General features: G+C 33.9%; 1 protein-coding gene across 3 annotated transcripts; it reads right to left on the bottom strand.

Moving 5' to 3' along the window:
* Positions 1-7,348: 7,348 nt before the first annotated feature.
* Positions 7,349-11,332, bottom strand: LOC107645717 (jasmonoyl--L-amino acid synthetase JAR4). Of its 3 annotated transcripts, none has more exons than XM_016349798.3 (5): positions 11,084-11,332; positions 9,858-10,165; positions 9,654-9,755; positions 8,734-9,545; positions 7,349-8,014 (listed from the first exon to the last, which is right to left on the bottom strand). In XM_016349798.3, the coding sequence occupies exons 2-5, from the start codon at positions 10,148-10,150 to the stop codon at positions 7,473-7,475; spliced, it is 1,749 nt and encodes a 582-aa protein (XP_016205284.1). In that variant the 5' UTR covers positions 10,151-10,165; positions 11,084-11,332; the 3' UTR covers positions 7,349-7,472. The 3 variants fall into 3 exon arrangements, with proteins under 3 accessions (XP_016205284.1, XP_016205285.1, XP_020959824.1); XM_016349799.3 differs by having other exon boundaries at positions 9,858-10,153; XM_021104165.2 differs by having other exon boundaries at positions 9,858-10,225; positions 11,084-11,327.
* Positions 11,333-14,464: the final 3,132 nt, after the last annotated feature.

Genomic DNA, 14,464 nt, shown 5'->3' with positions numbered 1-14,464 from the left:
AATATATTATATAATATATATGTAAAAGTTATATATGTAATAAAGAAAGTGTGTGTTGAATTCACAATCTTTCTCTTATAAAAATTTGAAATAACTACTAAATTAGTTGATGATCATATTATTTGTAATTTTATGTTAGATTTTTTTAAGATTTTATTATTTTAAATTTTAATTTGAACTTAATTTTTTATTTTCTATTTTATTAATATGTATAAAATTTGGAATAGTTGAATTTTATATTTGCTTGAAATTTTTTTATTTTTCTGCGAGTAGGGTTGGATAGGGTAGGGTTTAGAACTTTAGGGTGCGGGTAGGGTTAGGGTTGAGAAATTCTCAACCCGCGAGTAGGATATGGTAGAATTTTTAAAAAGTTTCCAATCCACGGGTAGGGTTAGGGTAGAGTCCAAACCCTACCTACCCTATTCATTGCCAGCCCTAACTACAAAAGACCTAAAAAAAATTGAAAGACAATGCCAGAAAGACCAAAAATCAAAGAAGGAAATCAACTAGAGTTTCATATTATTAATTATTTTGGACATCCTAATTATATAAATTTTAATTTTTTAATAATTTGATTTAATAATAATAATAGTGATAATATTAGATTTTATTAGCAATATATATTATAATAGCACTAAGTAGAGATTAATCATGTATGTGTATATGATGTTGTTACTGTTAGGTGGTTAGAAATAGAGATTAAAATAGGGATTAGTCATGTATGTATGTATGTATGATAAGTTTCTGTACCATTGATTTGGGTTATTTATAATTGTTAGTTAAAATGAAATGAAATTAAATGAAATGAATGAATGAATGTGAATGAGAATGAGAATGAAAACGAGATCCGTAGATATTAGATATTATTGGTATTAGTATTAGTAATTGAATTTAATAAATTATTATGATTAATAATATAAATTTAATAAATTATTTGTGATTATTAATAATTGAATTTAACATAATTTAGTAAAATTTAGACAATAAATTAGTAAACACTAAACCTAAAATGAAAAAATTAATATGTTGTTTTATGAATAATAATAATAATAATAATAATAATAATAATAATAATAATAATAATAATAATAATAATAGAGGTTAAAAGAAAAAAAATATTTGTTTTACGAATAAATTATCAGTAGTGAAATTATTTTGGTTAGTTAGTTAAGGTTAATTAATTTTTGTTATAAGGTAATGAATATGATTGAAGGACTACTAAATATAATTCATAATAAAGAATTATTAACTAATAAAGTAATCAAATATTATAGTCACAACTTACAATCCACACATCACATATATTACTCATCTGACTTTATTGATCTCCTACTTTAGAGTATCACAAAGCTATCTTTCTGTACATACCTGCATTCATATATTGGAGAAACTCCGGTGTATGCATAGCCTCCAAATTCAACAACCGCATAAAAGAAGGCTCCTGAAACGGATGCGGGTTTGCTAGTGTATTTGCAACTTCCGCCACATCTGCGTTTATGGTGCCGTCAGCTTCATCTTCGTTTTTACCTAGACCAACGATCTCATAGTTACTTTCAAATTCCTCTTCACTTTCACTATTATAATCTTCCAATTCAATATTACGGTCCGCTTCAGATTGCTCAAACTCAATATACAACTCGATGCACGATATTCGGTGGCGATTTTCCATATACATTGAAAACATTTCATGCATACTCGCTTCATCCGTCACGTATTTGGTATGAAATTGAACGAACCCACCAAATACAAATAAAGGATACTTGTACAAAATACACGATACTCTCCTAGATATTTGAGAATCTATCTTCTCACAAATCACACCTTTCAATTCCTCAAATGACAATGTGAACAGAATAACATCTAATGGATTTTCATACACAAATTGAACTCCCTCATATGTTTGTAATAAAATCTGTCCGTAACAATAAATTTTCAATACAACTCTATCATCCATAACACTATACGTACTTAACTACTCTCAATCTCACTAAAATTTATTCCGCAAGAATGGAGGAGAAGAATGAGAGAAGAGGAAGAACATGAGCTAAGACACACGATGAAGAAATGGGGGCTTCTGTGATTTTTTTTGTTTATGTATGCATTACAATTAAATCGGACGGACCGACCGCGTGCTATCAATTTAAATTTTTTGTGCAACACAAATCGCTGGATCCGATTAGTGTACTCTCGGATTAAAAAAAATTGTCCACCAAAAATCGCTGGGTCCGATTAGTGTACTCTTGGATTAAAAAAAAATTGTCACCCAGGAATTGGTGGGTCCGATTTCATGCAACAAAAAAAATCTTACTCACACAAATCGGACCGTCCGATTTGTGTTCCTTTCTCTCTCTGCAAGAAATCGGACGGTCCCATTTCTTCCCTCATATTCCTATAAGTTACGCCGTCATAATAGTGTAAATCACCCCTAATCACCATAATCCAGCGTAACTCACAATAGTAAATCATATAAAAAAAATTAGCCTCCAGATATGATGTTCATTATCAAACACAATAACAAAGTCTTATATATCCTATTAAATAGGATTGGAAATATGAATCAAAAGCTTATTATACCTTACATATATCATGTTCATGTTTACACTAAGGCTGTTCATGGATTCGATCCGCATATCCGCGGTATTTATTCGAATTCGATCAGAAAATTACGGATATTGATCCAATTTACAAGGTTATCGAATCGGATCCGCAAAGTTATCGGATCAGATTTCGGATTTCATGTAAGTATTCGCATATTCTCGGATCCGCAAAAATAAATAAATAAATAAATAAATAAATAAATAAATAAATAAATATTCTTTTTATGTTTTACTTTAACTAATATTTATCATATATGTTGTATTATTTTATTTTTATTATTTATAAAAAGTATATTTAATAATATTTTAAGAGTAACATGTTTAAAAGAATAGAAAAATAGTATTTTATTGATTTTAAAAAATAAAAATTAGCTTTTTAAATTATTTAAATATTTTGCGGATATATCCGAGATCCGATCTGATCCGCAAATGTGCGGATCGGATCGAGATCTCGGCCATATCCGATATGATCCGATCTGCATTTACCCTTAGTTTACACTTAAATATTTTAGAGTATATTTCTTTTCACTAAAGTTATAAAAATTGAATCGGTCATCAAATTGGTAGAACTAAAAGTTTAATAATTTTAAAATTGAACTAAGATTTCACTAAAGTTGAATCGGATATAATAAAATAATATATTAATATATATAAAATAGATTTTTTTAAAAAAATATTGATTTATTTTGTGATTTACTATTTTAAATTAGATAATTACTAAAAAGTCATATTGATTCAATTGGTTAACCAAATTTTTTTAGCAGTTTATTGCCAAATTATTTTTACCTTGAACCAAACAAATCTAGTGACCAATTTTTATTTAACCGATTTTGAGAACCATGCTTTATTTTTTTTGAAAACAAAGCTCAACACAGTAAGGTGGAGCAAATGGTCCAGCCAAAAATTAAAAAGCTAAAAATAAAAAACAAAACCGATCTCGAAGTCATCTCCGGCATAGCCATCAACAACTAAAAGGATCCACGCTCCTCCACTCGTTTGCGCTAATAAAGGTCAAGTTGATAACTTCTTCAACGCCTTTGCTGATATGCTGGAAAAGCCTCCTATTTCTTTCCAGCCAAATGTTCCAGAGAATCGAACAGAAGCATCTTAATCGCTGTTTTTGGCTCTCCTTACTCCTCGATTCCTCTGTCCAGCTTAAAAAATGCTCTTTCATTGAACCCGGATAACACCATTGTCGACCAAAAGCTGATGTCCAAGCACTCCACACCTGCCAAGCAAAAGTACAGCCTAGAAACAAATGATGTACATGTTCCACCTCATTATTGCAGAGCACACAAATATTATCTTCCTGAGTAATAACACCAAGCCGACTTAACCTTTCCTTTGTGTTCACTCGGCCTATTAGTACAAACCACGTAAATAATGCTTTATTTTAACCATTTTGGATAGGAGTGTACATGGGATGAGCCAAGCCAGGTTTAATTAGGCTTTGACCCAACCCTAAATTGCTCCGAAGTAAATTGGATCAACTCTAATATAAAATTAATATATGTAAATTTATAAATTTTATATAATAAATTAATAAAAGCCAATAACTAATAGCTCAAATGGCATAAACTTTCCATACTCAATTAAGAAGTTGCGGGTTCGAGTCTCCTATCTTTTCAAAAGCCAATGAGTAATAGCTCAAATGACATAGACTTCTCATACTAAATTAAGAGGTTGTGGATTTGAGTTTCCTATCTTTCCAAAAAAAGCCAATGAGTAATAGCTCAAATGGCATAAACTTTCCATACTCAATTAAGAGGTTGCGGGTTTGAGTCTCCTATCTTTCCAAATTTTAAATGGCCAATGAGTAATAACTCAAATGGCATAGACTCTCGGCTCAGGATTCGGTGGTCCAGGAACTTTTGGACCACTTAGTGGTCCAAGTAGAAAACATGTTTTTGGAGTTTTTTTATCAATTGCTACGTAGTCTTTGAACTAATTTTAATTACAAATCAACCCCATATATTTTATTTAATTATAAAAATAGTTTTTTATTTTATAAATTATTATTTTATCAATTATCTATTATATTTATTAACAATCAAATACAAAAATAACAACCAATTATATCCTCCATTCATCCTAATAATTCCAATTGATTAAAAAATTAACTTTGATCGATTGGTTTACACTATATCACAAAACAATCGATTGAAAGTTGTAAGGTAGAATGGTAAAAAGCTTAAACCAATCGATTGTTTATACTTTCCAATCGAATGAATGCCTCAAAACAATCGATTGTTGTTGTTACTCAATCGATTGAATTCACGAAAACAACATGGATTTGCCAAATACAATCGATTGGAAAGTGATGACATTGAAGTTTTAGCCAAATTCAATCGATTGGTAATGTAATCCAATCGATTGGAAGGTGATGAAGTTGAATGTTTTGCCAATTTCAATCTATTGGTAATGGAATATCCAATCTAATCAATCAATTGGTAATGTTCTCATTTTTCAGAATTCTGTAGGATTTTGCACAATTTATTCTATTCTACTTTCATAAATCACAAATAGGTTGTACAAATCCTCATTAATCCAATTTTTTTTTTTCAATCACCATGATCAGGATCTTATTATCTTCTTGCACCAATATCAATGTATTAACATAAAAACAATTTTTATCACTTAACTTAAATCATTGATCCTGTAGTTTGGTCTAGTTTGGACGAAGGAAATGTATTTCTACTAGTATTAATTAAATCCGTGGTACTACATGACGAAATTATTTTGGTAACCAAGTTTAACCAAGTTGGTTCAATAGCTTATTGGTATGATAAAAAACAATTGATTGAGTAGATGGGTACCATTACCAATCGATTGACATTGGCAAAACATTCAACTTCATCGCCTTCCAATCGATTGGATTACATTACCAATCGATTGAATTTGGCTAAAACTTCAATGTCATCACTTTCCAATCGATTGTATTTGGCAAATCCATATTGTTTTCGTGAATTCAATCGATTGAGTAACAACAACAATCGATTGTTTTGAGGCATTCATTCGATTGGAAAGTATAAACAATCGATTGGTTTAAACTTTTTACCATTCTACCTTACAACTTTCAATCGATTGTTTTGTGATATAGTGTAAACCAATCGATTGAATTTCAAGGAAACACGATTTGGAAGCCATGGACGAACGTAACGAGATCAAAGTTAATTTTTTAATCAATTGGAATTATTAGGATGAATGGAGGATATAATTGGTTCTTATTTTTGTATTTGATTGTTAATAAATATAATAGATAATTGATAAAATAATAATTTATAAAATAAAAAATTATTTTTATAATTAAATAAAATATATGGGATTAATTTGTAATTAAAATTAGTTCAAGGACTACGTAGTAATTGATAAAAAAACTCCAAAAACATATTTTTTACTTGGACCACTAAGTGGTCCAAAGGTTCCTGGACCACTGAATCCTGTGCCTAGACTCTCCATACTCAATTAAGAGGTTGCGGTTTCGAGTCTCCTATTTTTCCAAATTTTAAAGCCAATGAGTAATAACTCAAATGGCATAGTCTCCCCATACTCAATTAAGAGGTTGCGGGTTCGAGTCTCCTATCTTTGGTAAAAAAAATTAATAAAAATATTTTTAAAACTAAATACGGGTATGTTCGTGAATCTTTCTACCTTTTTTTCCCTCGACAAGCATTTCAGTGTTATCCAAATGTTAACATAAGAAAAAAAAAATTAAATTTTTGTAACTTCACAAATTAAAAAACTAGAACCATTCACGAACTTACTTGTGGATGTGTCGTCGTTTTAGCGCTGAAGAGTGAATCTCCTTTCTTTGACAGTCCTTCACATGTTCTAATAGATTGAGCACCACGAGAATGCTAATATTACCCAAAAACATTACTCTCTTCTCATTACAATTTTAATAGTAATCAAGTTACAGAGGATTCTGCTAGGATAAAGATTTTATGAGATAAATAGCTCGAAATGAAGAGTCACATTCAAAGTCTGCGCTTAAATCACCATTTTCATTAATTTTGATTTAATTTTAAATTTAAATATCCACGTCAGAGATGACACATGTATTCAGTAACGTGACACGAGCTAAATCACTATTGTCATCCATCTCCAATTTACGTTTGGTTAGTTTCGATAAATAAAATGAATCATTTAAAATTACAAATTAGTTTTCTTTATTTCATGGTCAAATTTATGAACGTTTAAATTTTCAAAGTCAATTTTAGTAGTTTATTTCTATTTTATAAGATCCACTAAACCGCTTTTTAATTTTGGCGACTAATATAATCCTCTAGCTTTTCTGATTTCGCCCTTCCAATGAGTAAAGAACTCCAAACACGGGAAAGCGACGCTTCCTTATGACGTTAACGTAGCTACTATATCCTTGCTTTAATACATCGCCAGCCATTGATTACTGCATTATTAATCTTATGAATTAGCCGCAATTAAATATTTGAAGGCGCAAAAGAGGAGCCAAATTTAGACTAAATAACCAAGTTGTGTCTCCAACCTTTTAGATAATTCAATTTCTTAAATATACATAAACAATGTAAGCAATTTTTGTTTTATATTCGATGGATTCATCATATGATTTTCACCCATACCTTCGACAACCACGTGCTTTAGCGAATTAGAGTCACTGTTACTGAGATTGCTTAAGATGGCCATGCCATTATAATATATATTCATGATTGATCGAATTCGTCATAATATGAATTGTAAAGAGTCAAGAGAAAGAGAGAGAGAACTGCACAAGATTGTAAAACTACGGTAATTTTTATAGATTGAGATTGTAAAAATTATATATATTTCTGTCTAAACTAAGAGGCAATTTAAATACTAGCTAGTTAGCTTGCAAATTGCCAATTATTATTATTAATTTCAATTGAAAGCAGTACTGAGATAGGTTTTGACAACATTATCAGTCAAGATTTGCAAGACAGTGGGGTTTGTAGGGCCTACACATCTTGGAGTCTTATACTGACTAACAGTAGCTCCAAGTCCAAGGTAATGTTCTAGAATCTTCTGGAATGTTCCCCTCCTAACAAGTCGGAGTTCGAGGGGCCCAATGCAGTTGACCTTGCGGGAGCTAGTGTACCCTGCATCAACAAAGGACCTGTCCAAACAGTTGCAGCATTCACCAAGAACTTGTTCACTAGCTTCTCCATTGATTTCCCAGAATATAACATAATGCCCTGGCTCCTTTGACAAGTCAACATGGCTGGTGAAGTCAACTACTTCTAGTTTCTCCTCTGCCAACACTTTCCCCGCCGCTTCCACCGCCAACTGCAAATCCGCCTCGGTGTTCTTGTCAATGTTGATGGTAAGAAGAAGACTGCTCCGACGAACGAATTTCAGTTCTGGACTTGAGTTATGGAATCCCATAACCTTCACAACGTCCCCTAGCCTATACCTGTATAAACCTGCCATGGAATTTTCCCCCACATGTGAAAAACATTATTAATATGCAATTTTCTTGAATTTATAAATCCAAGATTAGTTGCCAATAATAACCTAAGAATAGGGTCTTTACTTGCAAGAACATTAGAATATATATATATTTTCTTGATCTGGTTAGGTGTGATGTACCTTTAGAATTCAGTAGCAAGAAATTTCTTTCAAGTTAGGTCCCATAAAGGTCAAATAACAGTGTGTAAAAAGCACCCTTTTTCATTTCTTCTCCTTAGACTAACCTAACCAGAATCTAGTCTAGGAGGAAATATGCTATTTGCACACAAAAAATTGTTGAAATATTATTTATTCATTTACTTTCGTATTTTTAAATTTAAAATGTGTCTAAATAAAGTAAATAAATATCATTTTCAAGGAAGAGAAAAACGAATAAAGAACCCGTACGTCCTTGTCTATAATATTATAAGCACTTAATGATGAATGCATATCTAGTATTTTCCACTTTGGCCCTTGGCCCCAGTGGACTTGTGGTGGACACCTTTGCCATTAATATTACTACATTAATTATAGTAATTATTCACCAAACTAATTATTTACATACCTCATCTACGTATGAAACAGAACTCAAATAGTATCAATGCGTTCCCCTTTAGATTTAAATAGTCATGATTCATTAATGGGATGGGAAGGAAATTGGGAAGAAATAGTGTACTGGCGGTAGTTAAAGTACCTGCTGGATTGGTGATGACAATTTCGTACTCCTCACCAACCTTGACCTCAGTGAGGCCCACTGGGTTGAGATCAATAGAGAGGAATGAAGAAGAAGCATCATTATTTTCAAGCTGTGTGAGTGGAATGAATTCAAAGTAACCAATTTGAGGAAGCACAGCATAAGTAGCAAATTCAGGTGCAAGTCTTGGGTTCACATTTGCAGCAATCCACCCTTCAGAGGATCCATAGTCAGCGGTCAACAATGGCAGCTCCCCAGCATAATGCCTCATCTTTTTCAAATATGGCTCCATTGACCCTGTCATTATTCCGTACACATACTTTGCATTAGGAAAAAGCTCTGGTATTAGGCCATACCAGTTGCTCAATCCCACACATTTTGCATGGATCAGGTTGGCAAGCTCTGGGTTCGGTTTTAGGAGCTTGGACATGACTGCTCGGATCGATGGAACGGTGATCCGGCTGCTGAGGACACCTTGTTTGATATCAGTGCAAAGCTCTTCCCATACCTGTTCGAATGTTCTAAAAGCATGGACAATGCTGTGTGCAAATACGGACGAAACAAGCTGAACTTCTTCATGGAAGATTAGTCCACATAAGAGGTGGCAGTAGAGTGATTGAAAGAAGTCAGGGCCGAATATCACTTCATCTGGGCTGCAACATTGGGATTGGAGTGCCTTCATCTCCCGCTTGTACCGCGAATTGCGAAACACATTGGTTGTGGCAGTTCCGGCTGCCACACCCCCTTTTGTTTTGAACTGTTTGCTGCTGTATATGAAGCTCAAAGCCTTCCCATTCTTGATAGGGAACTCTCTGCAGAATAATTAAGCAATTGTATATAATAAGATGTTGCAAATTTTGCGTGGATTAGCATAAATAGTTGCAAGCTTTAAACACGAACATATATACATAGATACATACCTATTCCTATAGGCAAAAGAGGTCTGATATATCTGCATAGTGGTTTCAAACAATTCATCATTCCATGGCAGATATTTTGGCTTCCCCTGAGTAGTGCCAGAGCTGCAAGAAGGTATTTAACTTAATTAGAACCTTAAGAATTCAACTACTCCTAAGATGAAAAAGGAATTAAAAAAAAAGAAATGAAGAGATTATTAGAAGAACCTTAATGACATAGTAGTGATAGGTTTTCCAGTGAGAATAGAAGAAGTGTCTCCATCAATGATTCTATGTATATAAGGCTCCAATTCTTTGTGGGTAACAAGTGGTACACAAGCCTTGAAACTTTCAGGGTCAGTTCTTCCGTTGAGACCCAAATTTTGCAAATACTCAGCTGAAGCATTATCCTCCAGAATCCTCTTGAGGGTTTCCCTCTGAACCCTTCCGGCATCTTTTGTAAGTGTCTCAAACTCTTGGATCACCTTCTCCATGTTGAACTCTTCCACTTTCTCCAACATGTTCTTCACAACACGCTATGATGTCATATATATGCAGAAAATGGGAGAGACAAAGGGTAACGTGTTTCTGTTTATCTCAATTCAGAAAAAGGACAAACAACAATTTTCAAACATCGCATTTGTGCGGTATTACTATTTCATTTAATTAATTTGTGTACCAGACCTGACCTCCTTTTGTTTTTCTCGGTAAAGGACCCAGCTGAATTTTATTTAACAGAAATACATGTTTCCATTATCAACGTGTTCAAAGAACAGAGAACAAATGCACATTTATATTTCCGCATATACTTTGAACCTTTACAAACATACAAACATAAAAACATATAGTAGTAGTAGTCGTAGTAGAAATACATATTTAGTATTAGTAGTTTAATTTTTCTTCCACTTGCTACGGCGAAAGTCAAGTAAGTCAACCTAACTTTTCAATAGAACAGAATCTCTATCTCTATCGGTCTCCTATTTAGAAATGAAATCAAGTTCACACGCAAAGGCATGGAAATTGAAGAGTAAAAATTGAGTTACCGAAACTGTAAAAAACACACCGAAGGGGAAAGTCAAAGGAATGAAAAAGTCATCCACGAAGGAAAAAAATGGACGAGAACAGAAAGTTGTCCTCGCGCGTAAAAGACGACATATCATATCCTTTTGCGGAGTAAACCAATCGAATTGGTTGAGAAAGAGAAAAAAGAATGAGGCTGGGAACCCCGAGCTCAAGCTGATAAAAGAAAAAAACCAATTGTTCGGTCAACCAAGCCTAGCTACTCTAATTCCCGAAAAGGAACGGTAGAAAATGAAAGAAAATAAAATTTACCAGAGCTCAAGCATAATTCACGATCAAATCCAGAAGCTAACAAAATATATAGTGTATATGTTTATTTATTATATTAGTTTGTTATATAATTGTGAAGGAAGCAAGTGAAAGAAATTGAATACCTGGAAGAATATTCCGCGGTTTGTGGAATGAAATAGAGAGGGAGGAGGTTGGATCTGAAGAAACAAGGAAGGTTCGGTTTTCTCTAACTTCAATGCAGTGGAGAGAGAGAGAGAGAGAGAGAGAGAGAGAGAGAGAGAGCAAAGCTCAAGATTAAAAGATTAGGAAGAAGTTATATATTGTGTTTCTGACTTGGCACAATCAAGTTCAAGACTCAACTGATCGCTCACTGCCTTGAAGATTCTTGTTTCGGAAAAACAACAAATCAACAATATATATAGGGCCTCGTGTGTGTATTCGTGTATTGACTCTTTTGCCCCTCGTAGTTTGAGCTCACATTGCTGATGACATGGAAATGTGGTCGGAGTGCCCAAAAGGCCCCTCGTGTTTTGGGAAATTACGAGGCAAGAAAATCTGAGCTGCTTTTCATCGTCGGCAGACAAAATATGTCATGTCATCGCTGGTCCCGGACCACCGCACAGATGCGATCCGGTGACTAATGATGACTGCGTTAACCATGCGGTATAGTAGATTTTGATAAAAAAAAAACCGAATGTATACTAAAAATCAACTATTGAATTAATTATTATATATTTAAAAATTGATACGACCGTTATACATCGGGTATATATTATAACTCGGTCATAAATGTTCTACACCAATTGTTAATAACTGTCATTTAAATAAGCACTAAAATATCAGATATGTTATTACTCTTCATTTAAAACGTCATTATTCGGAGACATAATCATTACTCTTCATTTTCATATATAAAAAAAAAGTAAGAAAATTGTTAAGATCATTGTAATTTACAAAGCCTATTATTTACTTACTAACTTAAGCGTCGAAGTGAAAAAGCACATCAAAAAGTTTGCATTACCAATAACTCTGACTCCCTACGATGGCATGGGAGATCTGAAAAAGCACATCAAAAAGTTCCAATCTATGATGATAGTGAACGGTGCTTCTGATCCTATTTTGTGTCGTTGTTTTCCTACCTTTTTAGACGGTCCTGCACTTGATTGGTTTTCATCTTTGCCTGCAGGTTCCATTTTATGCTTTCAGGAGTTCGCTCAGCAATTTGAAGATCAATTCGCTACATCTTTCATCTATCTACATGATTTCGACTATCTAAACACTATCAAGCAAGGACAACATGAGAGTTTAAGGGAGTATGTCACCCGCTTCACCAAAGTAGGGGTGCACATGACCCGGTCCGGCCCAGTCCCGAACACTTTGAGGGCTAATTTGGTATGATTTCATCGGGTTTAGGGCCGGGTAAGGGTCTCAAAAATAAACCCGGTCATTATTTCGGGTCGGGTCTGGGCCATAGCTCGAGACACCCGAAGTCGGCTCGGTGGCCCGGTCATCATACAAAATTAATATTTTGTGTTATTAGTAATGGATCATGACTATTCTTATGTGGAATTTAAGTATTGTAAACCTTAATATTTTGTGTTATTAGTCATTATAAGACTATAAGTTAATGTTTTATGTTTAGAATGCATAAGACTTTAGACTAATGCATAATATTGTGTTATTTGTATTGATTTAAATATTTGGTATTATTAAACAATATTAGTATTGATTGTGGTTATGCTTTAATTTTGAAGAAAGGTTGGTTCTTGTTATATTTTTCTAAGTGAATTTTACCATGTTAAATAATGGTTGGAGTCTTGGAAATTTGGATATTTTTACATGCTAGCTTACAAGAAAGTATCAACGTAATGTAATGTAATTTTAACGGCTCGATTTTCACCCGGTATAATTGTGGCCCGAAAGTGTATTGGTTTCATCGGGTCTAGGGCCGGGTTCGGGTCTAATAAATAGACTCGGTGTATATTTCGGGTCGGGTCTGGGTCACATCAAACCCGGCTTCACCCGACCCGTGTGCACCCCTACAGCAAAGTAGCGATGAACATCCCAAACTTTCACCCTGAAGTACATCTGCATGCTATAAAAAGTGGACTCCACCCCGGAAAGTTTCAAAAATCCATCACAGTGGCCAAGCCCAAAACATTGGTTGAGTTTCGAGAAAAAACTAAGGGTAAAATGGAAATTGAAGAGCTGTGCCAAGGACAAAATGCCGATCTATTCGCCTGGACACCCGTAGACATGCCAGGCATCAATCTCTCAATAATATCTCATAAGCTGGTGATAAACCCGTCAATTTGACCTATAGCACAAAAAAGTGCAACCTGAGATTGGAAAAGAAACAAGCGTCCTTGGAAGAGACCAAAAAGCTCATCGATGCCAGCTTCATCTGCAGCTCAGATTCATAACATAGTTAGCCAGTGTTGTCATGGTAAAGAAACATAATGGTAAATGACGCATGTGCGTCGACTTCACCGATCTAAACAAAACATGTCCTAAAGATGCATACCCTTTACCATCCATTGATGCAACAGTTGATAATTCACTTGACTTTGGCACTTTAAGTTTCATAGATACATACTCTGGTTATAACCAGATCCTTATGCATCCATTAGACCAAGACAAAACTACTTTTATAACTGAATACGGTAATTTTTGCTATAAAGTTATGCCTTTTGGCCTTAAGAATGCAGGAGCTACTTACCAATGACTTATGACAAAAATATAAGCCAAGAAAATTGGTCGGAACATTGAAATCTATGTTGATGACATGGACGCAAAAACTAAAGTCGGAAAGTCTCATGTAGACGACCTTGTGGAGATTTTTGCACAAATCTAAAAGTACAACAGGAGATTAAACCCTGAGAAATGTGCCTTTGGTGTCCAAGGAGGTAAACTTCTCGGCTTTATGCTGACAAGCCGAGGTATATAGGCAAACCCTGAAAAATGCTAAGCTGTTCTTGAGATGCAAAGTCCTCAAACAGTTACAGAGGTCCAACAACAAATAGGGAGACTCGCTGCTTTATCAAGATTCTTACCCTGTTTAGCTTCCAAATCTTTCTACTTTTTTCAATCACTCAAAAAGAAAAATAACTTCAAATGGATGATGAATGTGAAACTGCTTTTTCAAACTTAAAAACTATTCTTTTAAAACCTCCCATTTTGCAAAAACCTGAACTTGGAGAAGAGCTTTATCTTTATCTATCTATTACTGACTGTGCAATTAATTCTGTTCTTGTTTTAGAAAAGAACAAGATGCAATAGCATGTTTACTTCATTAGCAAATTACTCCAAAATGCCGAGCTTCGCTACCCAAATTCCAAAGATAGAAAAACTCGCACTTGCTTTAGTATTCTCAGCTAGCTAGACGTCTCCGATCTTATTTCCAAAGTCATACCATCAATGTCCGAACTGAGAAACCGCTATGATAAGTGCTCACAAAACCAGAACTGGCGGGATGATTAATAAAGTGGTCTATCGAATTATCCAAGTTTGATATCAAATATCAA

This window comes from Arachis ipaensis, chromosome B6, assembly GCF_059453495.1.
Source record: "Arachis ipaensis isolate K30076 ecotype BB chromosome B6, ASM5945349v1, whole genome shotgun sequence".
NCBI lineage: Eukaryota > Viridiplantae > Streptophyta > Magnoliopsida > Fabales > Fabaceae > Arachis > Arachis ipaensis.
This window is presented reverse-complemented; position numbering and strand designations above follow the sequence as displayed.

What these genes read in the sequence shown, in the direction of transcription:
- LOC107645717 (XM_016349798.3), bottom strand. Translation starts at nt 10,150, where the DNA reads ATGTTGGAGAAAGTGGAAGAGTTCAACATGGAGAAGGTGATCCAAGAG. An exon ending in ATCACTACTATGTCATTAAG is followed by an intron (nt 9,756 to 9,857) that starts GTTCTTCTAATA and finishes ACCTTCTTGCAG; the next exon opens with CTCTGGCACTACTCAGGGGA. An exon ending in TCTTTTGCCTATAGGAATAG is followed by an intron (nt 9,546 to 9,653) that starts GTATGTATCTAT and finishes ATTATTCTGCAG; the next exon opens with AGAGTTCCCTATCAAGAATG.